Raw genomic sequence first — 21,315 nt, forward strand, 5'->3', positions numbered from 1 at the left:
AGTACAGGATATAGGATTCTTTTTCGTACATAGATGTGTGTCACTGGATCTGTTCCTGTAGACAACCTGGCCGAATGCAGGCTGCTAACCCCAACATCAGCAGTCTGAAACCACCATCCACTCTGTGGGAGAAAGATGAGGCGTCTTATTACTGTAAAGAGTTATAGTTCCAGAATCCCACAGGTCTACCCTATTATATAAAGTTGCTTTGAGTTAGAATTGACTCAATGGCAGTTTCTACAAACTAGTGCAATTAGAACATATATTAGCATATAATCTAACAAACAAAAAAGAATATAAACAAGGAGACTTAAAAAAAACTCAAACACACTGCCATCACGTTGATCCTGACTCATAAAAACCCTATAGGACAGAGGAGAACTGCCCCTGTGGCTCTTTGAGCCTGTAAATCTTTATGAGCAGAAAGCCTCATCTCTCCTGCGGAGCTGGCTGGTGGGTTTGAACTGCTGACTCTGTGATTAGCAACCCAATGTACAACCCACAGAACTTGAAAAATAATCAGTTAACAATTGTGATAGTGTAAAAGAATCTCAGAAACCTCATCAAAGACTAACGAGAACAGTTAACAATAGATTACTAAAATGTCTTGGCTGAAGTGTACGGATGACCTTTCTCCGGTCAGAATACTTATTTTTCACATCCAACATTTATCAAACATCTACCGTGGACAAGCACCATGCTATCTTGTTTATCAGTATTTATCTTCACTTATCTTGGTCTTGGCATAAAAAAAAGACACAATAAATGTTTTTTACATTAACAAATGAATATAAAAAGACAAGAACGAATTCATGTTCTCTGATAAGTAGAGGGTAGAATTATTTGCCTGAAAAAAAACTGATTAATGGCAACAAATGTGCGTATGTTCTTGACACAATGGATGTATGTATGGCTTGTGATAAGAATTGTATGAGCCCCAATAAAATGTTTTTAAAAAAAGAATTGTATGAACCCCCAATAAAATGATTAAAAAGAATTTGAGGGCGCTAACAACTTGTCACTTTTTTAAATTGTAGAGAATATGTACATAATAAAGCACATGTCAATCTAAAAAATTTGATTAAATGATAATTTTAAAAAATCATTTTATTGGGGGATCGTACAACTCTTATCACAATCCATACATCCATCGTGTCAAGCAAATTTCTACATTTGTTGCCATCATCATTCTCAAAACATTTGTTTTCTACTTGAGCCCTTGGTGTCACCTCATTTTTCCCTCCCTCCCCATCCCCCCTCCTTAATAAACCCTTGATAGTTTATAAATTATTTTGTCATGTCTTACACTGTCTGATGTCTCCCTTCACCCATTTTTCTGTTGTCTGTCCCCCAGGGAGAGGGTTATATGTAGATCCTTGTAATCGGTTCCCCTTTTCTACTCTACCTTCCCTCTGCCCTCCCCATATCGCCACTGACACCACTGGTCCTGAAGGGATCATATGTCCTGGATTCCCTGTGTTTTCCAGTTCCTATCTGTACCAGTGTACATCCTCTGGTCTAGCCAGATTTGTAAGGTAGAATTGGGACCATGATAGTGGGGGTGGGGGGTGGAAGCATTTAGGAACTAGAGGAAAGTTGTGTTTCATCGTTGCCCCATCGCACCAACTGGCTCATCTCCTTCCTGAGACCTTTCTATAAGGGGATGTCCCCTTGCCTACAGTTGGGCTTTGGGTCCCCAATCTGTACTCTCCACCTCATTCACTATGATAAGATTTTTTGTTCTGATGATGCCTGATACCTGATTCCTTCAACACTTCATGATCCCACAGGCTGGTGTGCTTCTTCCATGTGGGCTTTGTGGTTGCTTTTGAGCTAGATAGCCACTTGCTTACCTTCAAGCCTTTAAAACCCTAGTCACTATATTTTTTGATAGTCGGGCATCATCAGCTTTCTTCACCACATTTGCTTATCACCCACTTTGTCTTCAATGATTGTGTTGGGAAGGTGAGCATCATGGAATGCCAGTTTAATAGAACAAAGTGTTCTTGCATTGAGGAAGTACTTGAGTGGAGACCTAATGTCCATCTGCTACCTTAATACCGAACCTATAAATATCTGCATAGATCTATTTCCCCATGATCATATATAAATGTATTTACATATGTACATGCCTTTATTTAGACCTATATAAATGTCCTTTGCCTCCTAGATCTTTCCTCTATTTCCTTTTACTTTCCTCTTGTCCCACTATCATGCTCAACCTTCATTTTGGTTTCAGTAATTCCTCTGTTACATTACCCTTGATCACGCCCTACCAGGCCTCCTACACCCTTCTCACCACTGATTTGGATCAGTTGTTCCCTTGTCCCTGAATTTGTTAACACCACTTCCTTTCCCCCACTTCTCCCTCTCCCATGTCCGCAGGAACCATCGGCCCATTGTTTTCTCCTCCAGATTGTTCATCCAGCCAACTTATCTAGGTAGACTGATTAAATGATAATTTAAAAAATAATTTTATTGGGGGCTCATACAACTCTTATCACAATCCATACATACCTCTATTGTGTCAAGCACATTTTAAATGATTTTAGAAACAAAAATATTTAAAAGCCCAAGTCTCTGTCTATATATATTATGAATTCATATTAAAACAGAAATATATAAATGGACAGCAAACATGAATAATTTTCAGAATAAAATTAATTTAAAAATTATTAATATGCTCATTTCATAAGAAATGAGTAAAGGACAAATTAAATTGAAAAGTTATCTTACCTATTAAAATTGTTTTTTTAACCTATTAAAAATTTTAATGAAATATAATTTGAGGAGATTGTGATAAGATTGGTACTATCCTATACTTCTATCAAGGTGAAATTGATGCTTTTAATAATTAACCATCAATACTCATTTTTTTTAAAACATTAGGGGCTCATACAACTCTTATTACCATACATATACATACATCAATTGTATAAAGCACATCTGTGCATTCTTTGCCCTAATCATTTTCAAAGCATTTGCTCTCCACTTAAGCCCTTTGCATCAGGTCCTCTTTTTATTTCCCCTCCCTCCCTGCTCCCCCCTCCCTCATGAGCCCTTGATAATTTATAGATTATTATTATGTCATATTCAATACTCATTTTATACAATAATTATAGTTCTGAGAAGTAATCCTCAGGGCATCCTCCAAAACAAGGGATAAAATATATGGCTGTATATGAGAATATTTCTTTTGAAATGTTTATATGTGAGATACCTATTATTTATAATACTACAAAGTTAAGATCAGTCAATAATAAGAGATTCATTAATTATGGCACTAATAGTACTATAACGGGTATCAATAGATTGTATGAAGTTTCTTTAAAAAGATAAATATGGAAAATATGCCATTATGGATCAATGTTTATCACATAATGTTAAGTAAATAAAAGCTGAAAACAAAATTATGTTATACTATGACAAAATCAAATAATTCATATACACAAGGAAAGAAAATGAAAGCAGCTTGATTCTTTGTAACAGACTTAAATGCAATTCTGTATTCATTTAGAATGATTAATTTAATGATCTTTTGATAATAGGAATAAAAGTAAAAGTAACCCTTTCTGAATAACAAAATAATAATTATTGAAAAAATTAATTAGACAGTTAAGGTTTGTTGAGTATAGGAAGCTTGGTTAACAACTTTCTAAGAACTAAAACAATGTGATAATTTCCAGAACATAGAACTGAGAATTCTGAGGGGGATAATAGAACTAGAAATTATTTGAGACACAAAATGTAATATAGACATATAGGTGGATGTATGACATTTTCTGTGTGAAGGTCTTTCTCTTTTTATTTATTTATTTAAAAAATCATCTTATTGGGGGCTTGTATAACTCTTATCACAATCCATCCATCCATTGTGTTGAGCACATTTATACACTTGTTGCCATCCTCACTCTAAAAACATTTGCTTTCTACTTGAGCCCTTGGTTTCAGCTCCTCATTTTTCCCCCTCCCTCCCCATTCCCCTGGATGTATGACATTTATTAAAAAAAATTTCATTCAAAACTTCTTGGTGAAAATAAGAATTTAGTTTTTAAAATCTCTTAAATGTGACTTAATCTGATTTTTACAAAGTTCCCTTTGCCACAAACGAGTAAATTTTAGAAAGAATATTTCAAAGGGAGGTGAAAATCCTATTGCTGAAAAAACCTAAATATGATGCTGAGGGACAGATGGGCATATCCTGTATCATTTTATACAAAATCTGGAAGAGGGAAAAACCAATTTATGGAGACAGGATCGCAATATTGATGTTAGTGTTGGGAGGTATTGACTCCAGGGGTGGGGAGATGGGACGGCACAAAGGAGCCTTTGGAGGAGCTAGCTATGTTCTGTATCTTGTTCTGCGTAGTGACTAAACAGATGGATACAGATGTAAACATGAAAAAATTCCACCAAGCTGAAAATCCCAAATGTGTGTTTTTATCTCATATCAATAAAGAAAGAAAAATAGTCTGTAATCTGATGAAGAATATTTTATACAACTCAAACTAGATGTAGTGAGAAGGGTCGCTTTTATGTGGTCTTTCTAGCTAAGATATTGTAACTCTTATCAAAAGATGGTCTGGAATATGCAAATAAGGTGCTTGTGGTTGACCAAAGGGATTAGAAAGCTCTGTAATGCAAATAAGGTGTGTGGCACCCTAAAGGAGGAATTGCTCGATTTTGTCATCCCACTGGGCTTAACCTAAGACATCCTAGAGATGGGCTGGGGTGGGGCCTGACGACCACCAGAAAGAAGAGATGGGCGAGGAGTGCATTCTGTGAGCCGGTGTCCCTAACTTGGGAAGAGACGGGGTGTTGTCACGCAAGACAGCACCTGCAGTGCAGCAGCGGGAAGCAAGCACGCTAGTGGCCAGAGGCAGTTGCAGCAGGGCTTTCCAATCCTCAGAACTCTGAGTTATTAACACTTGTCTGAGCTTGGCACAGGCAGGCTGGCTCCGGAGGCTCAGAGGCCAGGGGGAAGCCTGGTTGTGGACATGGCTAAAAAGAACCGTGCTGACCAAACAACTGCTCCCTGTTTTTTCTAACCTCAAATTGTAACCTGTTGCTTTTCAAGTAAACTCCATAATCCTGTAATCTGTGAGTTCTGTGTGGCCACTGCAATGAATTACTGAGCCCAGCACGGGAGGAGAGTGGGTCAAGGGAGGGGGAGTTGATGTCAGAATTGCTAAAAAGCCTGGGAGAGAGGAGGCACATCTGACCATTATCTCAAAAGATCAGTTTTGGGTTGACATTGCTGATGGTTCCGCTCCCCACTTGTGAAATGAAAGGTCAGACGCCTCTGCAGAGCTATTTTTACACCAGGCAAGGACATTAAGATTTCATTTTACTTAAATTACCTATTTGAAAGGTAATGAAGCCTTTCTAAGTATGTGGAGAGACCTGGCATTACTGAATTCCCTTGGATCGACGTGGGTGGTCGTGAGTAGCAAGATGTTCGCACTGGTCAGGCTGCATGCACGTCATTAAGGTCCCTGCTGCCACTCCTCCTCAACGGACCAAGTGGATTCTGTTCTCAAATGCTTTATTATTTACCTAACTAGTTTTTAAGGGAATCTAGTAATATAGAAATGGTAGGTTTCTGGGGCGGTTGGCCTCGCTTCCTGCTTTTCAACGCTGAAAGAATTCACGCGGCAGAAGAACTTTTGTAAATCCAAATGACCTTTATGCGGGAAAGGGAAGTTTCAGGTAGGACAGTCTCTGAAAGTCACACCACTATCCCTGGAAAGAGTGCAAGGCCTCGTGGCGGGGGCGTGGGAAAGTTCACGACCAAAAATGGGCACTCCAGCCAATTCAGGAAAACATGGGAAAGGAGTTCGGGAACAGGAACGTGAATCCATGGTGTGGGGCCAAGGCAGATAGAGCATGGCCTGAAAGAGGGGGCCCGGTCAGAGAGAGATCGAGCTCGGAGAGGGCGCCCTCCCAAAGGCAAAGAGCACCCAAAAGAAGGGAGTAGCCTGCCCTCAGTCTATTTAACCCCTCCTATCCCTGGGGCGCGGTTGAGGGTATTGGAAGATCTTATTTGCTGACTTCAGGCGCATGTGTAACGCTGGTGTTAGTGTTGTGCCCAGGTTCCCCTTCCCTTGGGTCTAGGCGACTTGTGACTTTAGTCTTAGTATGTCCAGCTTTGGATGTTCCCACAGGTATCTAATGTGTGCCGGGTTCCTTTCCAACCCCTTTTTGTGGCACGGCCAGCTGATTTTAGTTTACCAAAGACATTTGGCGGAGACAACTCCCTTTATCCTTAATCTATCGACCTGTCGGAAGTAATTGAGTCTCATGGGGCACAGACAACGGTGCACAGTTTGCGAAGGCAGGCCCTGGCTGTGGAGGGAAGGAACCCCATGCTCCAGGAGCATCAGTTTCTGAGTGTCAGGTGAAAGCTGGGAGCTGGGTCTTCTTGACCTAAATGTTAGCATCTTCATAGTCTGAGTAACTGTTCGTACAGGATAAATTATCTTGGAAGTTCTTATTCTCGTGTTTTAATATTAAAACCCCAAAAGAGAAATTAACCAGCTCTCATGCAGTGAATGGAAGGAAGTACTGCAGAGTAGAAAGTGCTTGGAATTTTACAGACATAAAAACCCAGAGTCAACACCTAACTCTTTTACTTGCTAAATGTATCACTAGAAATCACCTAATTTCTCTAAGCTTCAGTTTCTTCACCTGTGAAATAAAGTTACTCAGAGCTGTCACCCGTGGTTCTCGTACGGGTTGGCTTTTGAGGGAAGTGAGCGCTGGTCAAATTTCGACGTCATCCCAGTGCAAGAAAACTGTGGCCATGCGTCTGCCTGCGGTCTGCCCTCCTAGCGCTACTCCATCTTTCTCCTGAAGGTGCGGGTGAAGAGGGGCTGGAGCAGTTCTCCTTCTTCCCTTCTATCAGTCAAGATTGTATCGTAGTTAGTGAGACAAAATGGCAATGTTAGAAGTAAAAATGTTCACTGGCTACACTAGGCCAAATGGGTTAGCGGAGGCATTGTAGATTTGAACCTGAAACATTGTTTTCCTCTGAACCCAGGAAAGTCTGGCCTTAAGAGAGCAGCCCAGGCCAGGCTTTCCTACTTTTCCACCACACCAACCAAGGTTAGATGACCACACACAGAACTTGACTGCACTTCCCAGAGTGCTGTGAGGATTAAATGCAAAAACAAAACGTACTCTGCCAAGTGTGAAATGCTATATAAATGCTGTTATTTTAAGAAGGGAACTGATAGCATTCCAGGTTTGTGCTGGAGACAGCAACAATGACCTAACCAGACAGCTGGGCAGATTTGGCAGATGGGAAGCATGTCTGACTCTTGAACACAGGCTGGATTCCCCACTGCAGAGCTACACCTGCCAGACTGGAAGGTCCTGGTGCTACAGCCATGAATGAGCATGTCCTGTGTAGGGCCTCCAGGGCCTCGCCCCAGTCTGGCCTTTGGCTCCACCCTGCAGTGCTGGCCCTGGGCCAAGTCTGGGCTAACTTCCCTTCTCTAGCTTGCCTGGTACTCCCTTTCCGGTACCAACAGGCCTCAAGCCAGAATATCAAGATAGGCACAACACAAGGGGCCAATAATAAGAACACTCTTTCCTTCCTTCCTGGGCTGGGAATTCCCCATCCTTCTTCTGTCCTTTTATTCGATTCCCACTTCTCAGCTTCTCACCTGCTCCAGGGCTCCAGCCTGGGCTCTGTGGGATCTAGATAGTGAGAAAAAAGCGAAGGGAAAAACTTGTCACCTTGACCTTGCTTCTCAATCCAGTCTCAGCTGCTCCCCACCAGTACGGCGACTGTGCTAACTCATTTTCATGTTGTGATTGTCAGTTGTCATTAAGTCAGCTCCAACTCAAGGCACCCTTACATATTAACAGAATAAACCTCCGCGCCCCCCTCCCCTTCCTGTGTTATCACCAAGATCTTTGACGTGCTTGGGCCTCCATTGTGGTTATGCCAACCACCTCCTTGTTTTTGCTGCCCTTCTACTTTGCCCACCGTGATGTCTTTTTCTAGTAATGTCCTCCCTCGTGATGCATGTGACCAAAGTAAGCTGAACAAATTTTACCGTCCTTGCCTCTGGGAACATTGTGTCCGTGTTATCTTCTCAAGTTGATTGCTCACTGAAACATTCCCACTTGCTGCCATCCAGCTCACGGTGTGCTGAAGGAAGAGACACATCAAATGAATGAATTGACAGAGCCATGTTCAGTGAAGCCCTGGATCCTGACCCCCAAGGCTTGGCTTGACTGTCATCTGCTGTTATGATTGAATACTAGGGCAACCTCAGCCTGACTTCCCAGGGCTTTGACTTTAGTTTTTGAGTTTTGAGAGGAAAACAAAAATCTGGAAAAGGGTCAGATCTCATTTTGCATGTATTTCTCAGAAGGGAATGGATCATGATGAAAATTCATCAGTGTGTGAGAGAGAAGCATACGTGTGCAAGTGCATTCAGGAGATTGTGAGGTTGTGTTGTGCTGTATAGGTGACCAGAGAATACACTGGCTAAAAAGCACAGTTGCTGGTAGCAGTGTGAGGCTAAAGGGGGGAGGCTGGGCCTACCAAAGACAGAAACCAAAGGTGGCTCCCATCACTCACCTCCTCTCCCTCCAAATGTCCCATGCATGGAAGAAGGGGGAGCTTGGATGAAATCAGCCAAACACACATGCATTTGGAAGAACACAAGGAGAGAGGGAGGGAGAGGGAGAGCGAGAGAGAGAACAGGGCAGAAATATATACCTGAATAATGGTGGGTATTTAAAATAATTTCATGAAATACTAAAATTTTCAAGTGCAAGATCCAAAACAAACACCAAGCAGACTAAACACACAAAAAAGTCTCTGCTGAGGCATAGCAAAGTCAAATTATTGAAAACCAAAGTTAAAGAGCAAATATTGAAATCAGGAAGAGACAGGTAAGATAGTACAGTCTTTAAAAAAAAAAGATAGTACAGTCTAGGGAAGAATGATCCAATCACTAACTAACTTCTCAACAGATACCATGGAGGCCAGAAGAGAATTTAATAACTTTCTTTAAATGCTGTAAGACTGAAGAAAAAACAAAGCAAAACAAACCCCACTGTCAATCCAGAATACTGTATCTAGTGAAAATACTATTCAAGAATAAAGACTAAACCTTTTCAGACAAAATATAACTAAGAAAATGTGTGGTCGATAGATCTACATGATAAAAAAACACTAAAGGAAGTTCTTCAGGCTGAAGTAAAATAATAGATAAAACAAGAATGTTTAGCAAAGAAAAAGGACACCAAAAATGACAAGTATTTGGATCAATCAAAATACAAACCATTTTTATTTCCCTTTCCCCCACAGTTTGTTTTTAGATTTGATTATTTTTTTAACTAGAAGACAACGGGAGAGATGACATCACTGTGCGCTGTATTCTCACTTCTCTGCGGCACTGCAGCTTTAGATGGTAGACTGAGTGGGAAGGGAGTGAGAGATGGGATCCTTGAAAACTAACAGAAGGGGAGACTGAGAGAATGTAGGATATATATGGTTGGAGGAGGAGTGGGACAGGTGAGGAAAACAGATGGAGATAAAGTATTCCCATGATGAAAGCTAGGTTACCAGCAACCAGACTAAGACTCTATCTTAGCGTGCAGCTGACCTGGCAAAGAGAAATGACCTTCCCAACACCTTCAACACAGACTAGTTAATCACTAATCTTCTTATCCTTGACAGGAATGTCTATGCGTCTTATGTAGGTCTTATCAGTTGGTGCTGGACATGAGCTAGGTGGGGGTGGGCGGAGAATGGGATCTGGGAAACACTAGGGCAGCAGTTCTCAACCTGAGGGGTTGAGACCCCTTTGGGGGTCAAACGACCCTACCCTTTCACAGGGGTCACTCGATTCATAACAGTAGCAAAATTACAGTGATGAAGTAGCAACAAAAATAAAGTAATGGTTGTGGGATCACACCAACTTGAGGAACTGTATGAAAGGGTGGGGCATTAGGAAGGTTGAGAACCACTGCAGGAGGGAGAAGAATTCACAGATACAGTTGCAAGATCTTCTCTATGCAGAGAAACAGAAGTCAAGGAACTGGGCTGGTGGATGGGTCACCTATATGAATCATGAATATGGATGACGGACACTAAGGATGTTGGAAGGCACTGGGGGTAAGGGACTGCTGGGTGTAGAAATTCTTGATGACTGCCTTGGAATGCCCAGGATGGTGGTGAGGTAAATGATAGGGATGGGAATAGGCAGAGGCTGGTGTAGCAGGGATTGCAGTCTCAAAGGAGGTACTTTTGAATCTGGAAGCAGCAAAAGGAGCAAGGAGACTATTTGTCTAGACACTGTGCTTTTTCTCCTACATCCCATCTTATCTTAAGGAATAGAACTACCATCACCCAGATCTTGCCAGAGGACTGAACATTTTTATTTCTTCTCTTCCTCCATGATTTATATCTTATAAATGCTTAATATTTATTGTTTAAAAACTCACCCCATGAAGTACGTAGGGAAGGAGGTATGTGTCAAAGAGTCGAGACAGTAAAGGCCTTACGTTTTGCACCACGATGGATTAGGAAAGAACTGACAACCTGGCTTCCAAGTTCTGAACAGCACCCTGGGATATAGTTGCTTTAGGGCTTAAGATACTGCAGGCCCCAACTTTATAAAGGACTCAGATATTTATCAAGAGATTGCTACCTTCTTTTAGTTTACACTAGGGAGACTTTATAATGATTTCTCAAGAAACATCAATTTCTACAAAATCTTGCCACAGTGAGGACTCAGCACTCCTCCAGCAAGAAACAGAGCCTTGGTAGCACAGTGGTTGACATGTGGGGCTGCTACCCACAAGGCCACAGCTTGAATCCACCAGTTTGCTCCTCAGGAGAAAGAGGAGGTCTGATCCATGAAGATTTACACTCTCAGACAAAATGGGTATATAAGCAGATGTGGTGAACAAAGCTGATGGTGCCCGGCTATCAAAAAATATAGCGTCTGGGTCTTAAGGGCTTGTAATTAAACAAACGGCCATCTAACAGGGAAGCAACAAAGCCCACATTGCAAGAAGCACACAATCATAAGGTGTCGATAGGAAGAGGTACCCAAGTTCAAAAGCATGCAATCAAATCAATGTGAAGAGGTGTGGATGCAATATAAACCCAAAATCCACTTGAAAGATAATTGGGCAGTCCCTCTCAGAAGGGCCACATGGGATGGATGAAAAATCGAGGGTGTAGTATAGCACTAATGAATCACATAACTATCCTCTAGTTCTTTAAGATTTCCTCCCCTTACTGCTATGTGCTTTACCTCATTGTCATGTATAGATTTGTGCATGTTCATTTGTACATGGAAGTAAAGATAGATGACCCCACAGAAACAATGACAGGAGTATTGGTTCCCTGAGGGTACAAGAGAGATTGGGGGTGGGGGGAGGAGAGCCGACAGCACTGATGACTCTCAAGCTCCACTCAGTGGGATTGAACAACTGAATTATATGTGAATAGATATATTGGAATGTGTAAGATATGTCCATAAAAATAGTATACATTAAAAAACATATTTACAGTTCAGAAACCCACAGGGGCAGATCTACTCAGTCCCATGGGGTTGCTATGAATCAGAATTGACTTAATGGCAAGGAGTTTTGATTTTTCGTTTCCAGAAAGAAAGGAGCCCTGGCAGTACCGTGGGTGAGTGCTCAGCAGCTAACTAAAAGGTCCATGGTTCAAACCCACCAGCTGCTCTGCAGGAGAAAGGTGTGCAGTCTGCTTCTGTATAGATTCCCCAAACTCCAAACTGCCATCAAGCTAATTCCAATTTATAGTAACCCTTCAGGACAGAGTAGGACATCATGGGAGTAGAAAGCCTTATTTTTCTCCCGAGGAGAAGTTGGTAGTTTTGCAGTGCTGACCTTGTGAGAAAACACTATGCCACATGGCTCTTCTGTAAAGATAACAACCTTGGAAACACTATGGCATGGTTCTACTCTGTCCTGTAGGCTCATTGTATGTTGGAATGGACCAAAATTGACTTGATGGCAGTGGGTGTGGTTTAGTTTTCTCTGGGGCAGTATGCTGAGAACAATTCTGAAGCTTACATCCTTGAGAATGGGCTTTGAACCAGAGTTGAGAGTAGCACAAGTGATTGGTGACGTCTGCCATGGAGGTTAGGCCGAGTGCTCCTCTGGAACTCCTAGCATGGGTGGCTTGTTTGTAGATGGAAGACAGGTTGCTTAGTCCCAGCAAGTGAGGGACCTTCTATGCCAGAGATGGGAAACCTTTTTTTTTCTGCCAAGGGCCATTTAGGTATTTATAATATTATTTGAGGGTCATACTGGTTAAGAATTTAATTAACTCACCCCTAATGTAATGGCTGAAACAGCTTTTCTTTGGTGATGTGTCTGATGTAAGCTGGTGTTAATGATTTTGTGGGCCGTATACAGGCCCAAAGCTAGACCTTCCCCACCCCTGCCTTACATGGATACAAAGAAGTTAGGCCTCCTGCTGTCACTGAAACTCAGGACCTGTCTATCAGGTCTTGGTCAGCCCTAGTTGAAGCATTAAGAAAACACTGTGAGAGCGGGAAAAGCCTGTTTATCATCATTCATATTTGCTACGTTCCTCACATGAATTGGCTAGCTAGTTCACATGGGTCTGGACTTTGGGGCCATCTCTCTCAAGCCAGCCATGCCACCTTCAGCCTATTCAAACAGGTAAGAAATAAAACGACTTCATAGCATCACTTTGATATGCAGATTTCTCTAGAAACAATATAAATCAAGAGGACATGAGTTTTGTATACTGGCTTAGCCCCAATTCTGCTTCTAAAAGGCAGGAAAAAAATAACCGGGTCATAAGTCTCTGTTTTGTTATGCCTCTAAGAGCTACTGACTCCATTTCTCACCCTAACCAACAGAAAGCCATTCCCTTGACCAGGTGCTGTTTTATAAACTCTTGGTTTATGACAGTGACTTGAGTTGAAAGTCTGGTTTTCCGTGAAACCAGGAGCTAGGTGAGATGAAAGGGAAATTCTGAACTTGAGCGCCATCTCTATGTCAGCTAAGGGTTGGGGGAAGAACATTCAGGGGAATATGGGGAGAGACTCTTCTAAAGGTGAGAGTAGCTTGGGAGAATGACTCTCTTGTGTGAAATGGGGGCAGAGAAGTGTGTGTGTGTGTGTGTGTGTGTGTGTTTAAGGAGTTATGATGGATGGAGTGTGTGTGTTTAAGGAGTTATGATGGATGGAGTGTGTGTGTGTGTGTGTGTTTGGAGGTTTGCTGGACGGAGTTTGTGTGTGTGTTTGGAGGTATGCTGGACGGAGTGTGAGTGTGTGTGTGTGTATGGAGTTATGATGGATGGAGTGTGTGTGTGTGTTTGGAGGTATGCTGGACGGATTACCCTTGAGTATCTAGAATCCCTGCGGGCCAGAGAGACCTTTAAGTAGACCAGCCTACATAGGTGAGAACGACCTCCCTTCAACTCCCAACCGCCCCCCCCCCATTCCCAGCCACGTGTGTTCCCAGATCAGGAACCCATCGGTAAGCGAGTCGGCCCCAAGGGAAGCCAGCCCTATTTGGGCTGCGCGGCCCGCGGGCGCCTTCCCGTGCGCCCCGGTCCCATATGCTTCGCCGCGGGGTCGAGCCGCTCGCCGGGCCTGCCGCAGGACGAGTACGAGCCGACCCAAGCGTGCCACCTGGGTGAGGGGGCGCCAGGTGGGTCGTGGGTGGTCGCAGCCCCGGAAAGGGCTGCCAGGTGCGGGTGTCGGTCTCCCCAGGGTCTGGGCCAGACCCGCAAGGCTCGGTCCCCGGGGCTGCGGGGGTGAGGAGCCGCTCCCACGTCCATTTCAGGCTCGGCGTTGGTGGGGGGGGGAGCCGGTGCCGGCGCGGGCGGGCCCTCAGCGGCGCAGCCCGTCGTCGCCTACCTCCCCGCCCCCCGGCTTCCTGCGGAGGCCCCGGCCGCCATGTTGTGGGGCTGAGGCGGCGCCGGCGGAGCCCGAGCGGCCGTGACGGGCTGCGCAACAGGTCGGCGGCCGGCGGCCCGGCGAGGACCCCGCGGCGGCGGAGCGCGGCCTCCCGGCGTGCGCAGCGTCGGGTCGCGCCGTGACGTGACGTGCGGGAGGCGCGACGTGGGCGCCAGGTGGGTCGAGCCGCTCGCCGAGGCTGCCGCAGGGCGCGGGGCAGGTGCGGGCGCCGTCGTACCCGCCGCCCCGAGGCTCCGCGGGCCGCGCCGGGAGGGCGCTGCGGGCGCCCGAGGAAGGTGTCGGGTCCTGGGGACCCGCAGCCGCCTCCGGACTAGGCCCCGGGCAGGCTTGGCCGCGCCGGGCGGAAACCTCCGCCCGCGGGTTCCTGCCCCCGCGCGGGGCCCGGGCGGGCGCCTCCTTGGCAGCCGCGCCGCGGTCCCGGGTGGCAGGTGGCGGGCGCCTCCGAGGGTCCGGGGCGGCGCGGTCCCCTCCCTGTGGGGTCGAGGGCAGAAGGGGACCCCTAGCGGCCCCCGCACGCTGCCCCGCGGACCCGGTTCATTTCCGCGGAGTTCCGGTCATGCTGGGTGCGGGACGTCAGGTGAGCCGCATCCCGGTGCGTCAAAGGAGCCCGGGCCGCGAGGGGACGGCGGGCAGATGCTCGGCGTCCGTGCGTCGCCCGAAACCAAGTTAGGAAATGTTAGCATTTGACTTCAGTGTTACTGACTTCCACGGTCCAAGGGAAGCACGGAGAGATGAAATCATTTAGCCCGGAGCAAAGTTTATGGCTTATTTAAAAAAGAATAGAGGAAAGACGCCTGCTTGTGGGTAGTGGTTGGGGAAACCGAAGGTAAAACTGCCGATGGCTTAGTTAATTCTGTAGACAGATGCTGCGTTTGAATGTATTCATAATGTGCTTTATCGTTGAATGGCTGTCGATGGCAAATCGGTTTTACTTGAAACTTGGATTTGAGGTAGCCAACAGCTTCCTATCAGTCTAACACAATGGTTGTTTCTTTGCTCAATGCTTGTAGTTTTTTTTCCTACTGGTGTTGTGCTTGTTTACGTAGAAATAGGCAAGGTGTGACTTGAACTTTTGTGTTGCTTTTAACAGCTTAATCGAGACAGTTAAAACTTCCTAAGCCTCTCATGAAAATTAGTTGCCTCCCTCCCTGTACTGGTTTGCCGTGTTGTTAATCAGGGATACATCACATGAAACCTTCACCCAAATTGATAATGATGTCTCTTAAGGTTTTTTTTTTTGTGCGTTGCAATCCCAAAAGTAAATGGAATAAGACCCAAAGGAATATTTTTGAAGGACTTGGGTGGGGGGTGGGGAGATGTGCATTCCTGCGTTTTGATGTGATATTAGCAAGCAGCTGAGAAACCAGCGTTCTTTTCCCTCCTTAATGCATGCCTGGAGTTACTGCTTTTGCTCACATTTATAAAGGATAGAATGGTCTGAGAAAATGGTCTGAGAAATGGTCTGACCCTGACTGAATTATTCAGCATGGAGGGACCATTTGAGTTCATGTCAAGGCTAAAATCCTGATCTCTACGGGTTATATGCTAAACTGATTTTATAGATTGGATTTATAAGTATGTTTGCCAAATGGCATTTTCATGAGAGGAGGAACCTCTGTACATCCGTCACCCAAACTCAACAGTTTTCAAGATTTTCTTTACCTGTGCTTCTTACCCCCATCGCAATTTTTTAAAAGTAATTTCACCCTACGTATGTATACCTCAAAAAAGTAAAAAATTTCTTACAAAGATTTTTCGTTTTAATACCTTTTTAGCATAGTGAGCTTCAAACAGCCCCATCTTTTTAGCAAGATAACTATCAGCCAACTCCTACTGTACTTTTCTGTGGTTTTGACGTGGTTGCCCTTTATTGAGCACATACTACATGCTAGACCTACACAATCATGTAAGGTTTAGAAAGACCTTGTGAGGAGTTATGAGGCTTCACGTTAAATAGATAAGGAAGTAAGGTATCTGAAAGTTAACTGGCTGTTTTCGGTATGTCAGTAAGTACTGGAGTCAGGTTTCAAACTGAGGTCCCTTTGGTTTGATACTCCTCTTGTTTAAGAAGTTTAAAAAGTAAAAAAGGTTATACTGGCAAATTTTTAAGAGAAATGAATGGAATTCCATGGTAATCCATTAATAAGTAACTAGTATTTATGGATATTTAGTTACAAATAATTTATATTAACAAACTCCAGAAGGGAATAAATAAATTACATTACTAAAATATGTTTATTATCACGTAACAGTGTTTTGGCTTTAATGAAAAAATGAAATGTTTTTAAAATTTTTTGGTGACTTTAATGATTCATAAAAAAAACTGATGTGGAAAAATGAATTTTGGAGGGAAGAAAAAAACATAGTTTTTTTTCAATGTGCTAATTATGAATGCCAAGAATTAGCTAGATAAATAGAAATCCCTACAATTCTGTAGATGAAAATGTATCAGATATACTACATTTTCTACTTGAATTCATTTTTTACTTTGAACTGCTTGGTAAACTACAGAGCTTAATATTAGAGTCCCATTGGGTAAAGTATACATACCTTTGAAAGGTTTGTGGGAAAATGAAAAGATAATGGGATTTTTGTACAGCCTTTTTTGGTTTTGATCATTTTACTGTGTCCTCTTACAATGCTTATTAAATTCCATATATTAGTTGTGTCAGGCATATTTGTACATTTGTTCCCATCATTCCTTTGCTAGATAATAACTTTATATTGAGCCCTTCGTAGCAGCTCCTCCCCCACCCCCGTGACCCCTTGATAGATCATAAATTACTATTATTTTCCTATCTCACACTGACCACTGTCTCCCGTCCCCCATGGTTTCCATTGTTCTTACCCCTGGAGGGGTGTGTGTGGTTGTGTGTCTGTGTGTCGATCATTATGATCGTTGTCGTCTCCCCCCATCCCCTTCCCCCCAGACTTTTTTGAAGCCCCCTTCATCCGGGAGCCTTGAGAAGGAACTGAACTCATCTTAAAGGATGTGAAAGCATGGGGGGAAGTAGGGGGAGGGAGGAGGAAATTGAGCAGAAATCGGACCATGAATAGAGTCAAGGATTAGTGTTTTGTTTCACAACTCTTAAGAGGGCAGCACATTTTATTTGTAGAATGCATATAGTATTTTGAGAGATTAATGTAAAAATAATTTCAAAAATAATTCCACAGTAACAGCAGAACACTGAATGATATTTACTGTGGAGGCCTTGCAAAGGAAGGAGCCTAGTCAGCAACAGTCATTGTGGGCAACTAGGGGTATGTTACCAGACCGTGGGTATTTAGCATATTCTTTCTATATTGTTTTTTCACTAATGCATTGATAGTCATTTGAGAAAGAGCATAGGAGGTCTTAATACAATTTTTATTTACTTTTGTCATAACTTGGCTCTTTTCTCTGTAAAGTTTTATAATCTTGGAAACCTTATGGAACAGTTCTGTGCTTGCAGTGTAGTGGAATTAGCACAATGGTAGTGGGTTTTATAGGAGATAGGAGTCTAAACTCAAGTTACACCTCATGCTCCAAATTACAACACGAAATAGCTAGCTATATGACCTTTGGCAAGGTAGTTTACGTCTCTAAGCTTCCACTTTCCGATCTGTAAAATGTGAATAATAGTAGTAACTATGTGTGTGTTCTTTTTTTTAAAAAAATGTTTTATTAAGGGCTCATAATACAACTCTTATCACAATCCATACGTATATCCATTGTGTCAAGCACATGTATACATTCATTGCCCTCATCATTTTCAAAGCATTTGCTCTCCATTTAAGCCCTTGGCATCAGGTCCTCTTTTTTTCCCCTCTCTCCCCACTCCCCTTCCCTCATGAGCCCTTGATAATTTATAAATTATTATTTTGTCATATCTTGCCCTGTCCGACGGCTCCCTTCACCCCCTTTTCTGTTGTCCGTCCCCCAGGGAGGAGGTCACATGTAGATCCTTGTAATTGGTTCCCTCTTTCCAACCCTTTCTCCCTCTACCCTCCCAGTATCGCCACTCACACCCCTGGTCCTGAAGGGATCATCAGCCCTGGATTCCCTGTGCCTCCAGCTCCTATCTGCAGCAGTGTACATCCTCTGGTTTAGCCAGACTTGCAAGGTAGAATTTGGACCATGATAGTTTGTGGGGGGTGGGGTAGGGGGGAAGCATTTAGGAACTGGAGGAAAGCTGTATTCTTTATCGGTGCTACATCGCCCCTGACTGACTCATCTCCTCCCCTAGACCCCTCTGCAAGGAGATCTCCAGTGGCCGACCAATGGGAACTGTGTGTGTTCTACGTTGAGCTGCTAACAGAAACAGCAGTTCAGAAACAACCAACTGCTCCTCCTGAGAAAAGACTTCCTGCTCCCATAAAGATCCTCAGTTTCAGGAACCCACAGGGGCATTCCGCCCTGTCCTCTAGAGAGGGGTGTTTTCAGTTGGAATGGGCTTGATGGCAGTGAGGATCTTACAGTGTTGTATGCAATAGAAGATACTTAGCCCAATGACTGTTGCTCACTAGACGCTCCACTAACCTCCCTGTCATCCAGTCAGTAAGGGTTTCCTGTTACTATTATTTCAACATCCTTCAGTGAAAGATCTCAGACTAAAACTACCTCTGTTTTGTGTGTTTGTTTTCATTCAGTGACTAGAATAAGACATTTTTTCTCTAAGAAAATTTTCACCACAGTAATAACCTATAAAAAAAATCTAGAAAATAGAGTGGGAGAAAACCCACAACCAAAAAACAAACTCATGGCCATAAAATTAATCCTGGCCCACAATAACCCTATGGGACAAAGTAGAACTCCCCTTTTGGGTTTCTGAGGCTGTACATCTTTTCCGGAACAGAAAGCTTCCCCTTTCTCCTGCGGTTTAAACTGCTGACTAATGTGTAACCCATTCCTCCACCAGGCTTCCTCTCGAGAGGGAGAACTGACCCACAGGTACAACTCTCCACTGAGACTCTGCCTTTCCAGCCCCTTTAGTTTTTTAAACTAGTGGTTGTGGTAGGGAGAATAAATACATTGCAAAGGAAGAAAGCATTCTATTGGATTATCACTTGGGGTTGTGTGAATCAAAGTGTTTAAATGAGTGCTGAGGATTACTTGATTCATGAGAAGTTGATAGTTGATATGGAAAAGAATGGTCGATAGAGTCAACTTGCAGAGGTCCTGATAAGAACCTTGTACTGGCCATTACAAGGATATTGATAAGCTTGGCTTTATTGATTTCCTAAGGCACTTTGTTAGGGTTTTTTTTTTCTTAAGTCTATTGGCATAAATATTGGAATGCGCCACTCATCACTCTACTGCTCTTTCTGCCAAGTCTCCCAACTTGGTGGCACTTAAGAATCACCATTCAAATGCAAGGATTGTAAAAATATAAAATAAAAAAAGAATCGTATAGGTAGTTTTAAAAAATTGCAAGTTGTGCAATATTTGGTGCCTAATTTTGCTTACTTTATTGACATGCCTATATATTTCCAAGAATTCATTATGTATTAAGAACAGTGCTCTATTCCATGAAGGTGCAATACCCCCCCTATTGCATTCTGGATGTTTTGATGAGGATAACGATAATAGTTAATATTTATAATGAGAGACTAGTGTTGCTTTAAGTCAAAATGGGACTTGTCCATGGGTTAAAGCTTTTGTGAAGGAGTCTGAGTGGTCCAGTAGGTCAAAGGTTGGCTGCTAACTGAAAGGTTGGTGGTTTGAACACCCCCAGCTGCTGCACAGGATGAAATGCCTGGTAATCTGCTCCTGTAAAGATTCCAAAAAACCAAAACACCACCACCAAATTAATTACCATCGAGTAGAACTGTCCCTGTGAGTTTCCGAGGCTGTAACTCTTTACAAGAGTAGAAAGCCTCATCTTTCATCTGCTGAGTGGCTGGTGGTTTTGAACTGCAGACCTTGTGCTTAGGAACCTAAGGTATAACCCACTACACCACCAGACCCTTAGACAGGATCTCTGTGGAGCAGTTCTATGCTGTGCTCTACTCTAGGGTCACTATGAGTCAGATTTGACTTGGTGCTACCCAACAACAACTTCGTTTCCATGCATAGCACGATTCTAAGTGTTTTATAGTCATCCATGCGTCTTCAGCATCTCTTTGAGGTAGGTGCTATTGTTATCCCAATACATTTTAATTCCTGGTTTTTATAAATTTCATTTCTCCGTGTGCTCTGTCTGGTTGCTCCCTGTTGTTTAATACATTACTCAGTTTAGGAGTCACTTCCTCTGGGGTTGCTCATCTAATAACTGGTTCCCTAAGGCAAAGTTAGGTGTCTGTCTTCCCTTCTTTCTTAATACCTGTAACACTTATTCTTTGTTAGTTGCCATCACGTTGGTTCTGAGTCATAGCAAGCCACTGTACCCCAGAATGAAAAGCAACGCCCTACACCACCCTCACAGTTCCTGCTGTGTTTGAGCCCATCTTTACAGCCGTCCTGTTGAGAATCTTTATCCTTAGTGCTGACCCTTCACTATACCAAACTTGATGCCCTCTGGGGCCTGGCCCTCCTGATAAATGGTCTGAGTACAGGAGATGAAGGCTTGTCATCTCCCCCCCCCCAATAACCCCTTGATAGATTGTACATTGTTATTATTTTCACATCTCACACCAACTGCTGTCTCCCTTCCCCCATGTTTTCTTTTGTTCTTACCCCTGGAGAGGGGTGTGTGGTTAGGTGTGGATCGTTGCTATCGGTTCCCTTTTTCTCCCTTCCTCTCCTCCTCTTCCCCCTACCCTCCTGCTATCACTAGTCCCACTCCTGTTCCTGGAATCTGTGTGTCGTGAGTTCCCATCCCTTTCTATACCTGTGTACATGTTCCGGTCTAGTCTGAATTGACAAGCAGCATTGGGGTCATGGTAGTGGGAGGTGAGGAAGCCTCAAGGAACCAGAAGAATATAGTGTGTTTCATCAATGCTTTACTGCACCCTGGTTGACTCATCCCTTACCTGTGACCCCTCTGTGGGGAGATTGTTCCATTGTCTGCAGATGGGCTTTGGATCTCTGCTCTATCCTCCCAACTCCCCGTTCTCAAAAATGTTTTTGTTTGTTTGTTATGTGTCTGCCAGATGCAGCAATTCTTACATCTATTTATTGAGACACCTCAATTGGTCTTCCATCAATTACTGAAGCCTTGTTTTCATGTCAGTGCCTTCTTCTCTCAGTGCTATTAGTTCTTGATCATGTGCCACCTCCTGAAGTGTGTGAATGCCGACCAGTTCTTCTTGTCACATACGGTAGCTCGCTCTGTGTTCCGTCCATCTTCTTTGGGCGCTTCCTGCTCAGCATTGTCCTCAGACTCCTTCAGGATTTTAGCTGACGGCTTAGATTCTCTTTAATTCTTCCCTTTTGTTT

The 21,315-nt window shown here is 43.5% G+C and overlaps 2 protein-coding genes across 7 annotated transcripts in view; one reads left to right on the forward strand and one right to left on the reverse strand.

Annotated features, from left to right (window-relative positions):
• Window positions 1–2,637: 2,637 nt before the first annotated feature.
• LOC142455557 (uncharacterized) lies at window positions 2,638–15,758 on the reverse strand. Its single transcript, XM_075557254.1, has 5 exons — window positions 15,726–15,758; window positions 13,899–14,429; window positions 8,064–8,158; window positions 7,668–7,701; window positions 2,638–6,897 (listed from the first exon to the last, which is right to left on the reverse strand). Exons 1-5 carry the CDS (start codon window positions 15,756–15,758, stop codon window positions 6,763–6,765), a joined length of 828 nt encoding a protein of 275 aa, XP_075413369.1. The 3' UTR covers window positions 2,638–6,762.
• Window positions 13,549–21,315, forward strand: part of ITSN2 (intersectin 2) — a 173,583-nt gene continuing 165,816 nt past the window's right edge. For 2 of the 6 annotated variants that reach the window (XM_075557039.1, XM_075557036.1), the window contains exon 1: window positions 13,916–14,113. The gene's annotated coding sequence lies outside the window, so the exon portion shown is untranslated. Of the gene's footprint in view, window positions 13,690–13,915; window positions 14,114–14,154; window positions 14,536–21,315 lie in introns of those variants that run through there. The other 4 variants (XM_075557041.1, XM_075557040.1, XM_075557042.1 and 1 more) reach the window with 4 other exon arrangements.

This window comes from Tenrec ecaudatus, chromosome 8 (genome assembly GCF_050624435.1).
Source record: "Tenrec ecaudatus isolate mTenEca1 chromosome 8, mTenEca1.hap1, whole genome shotgun sequence".
NCBI lineage: Eukaryota > Metazoa > Chordata > Mammalia > Afrosoricida > Tenrecidae > Tenrec > Tenrec ecaudatus.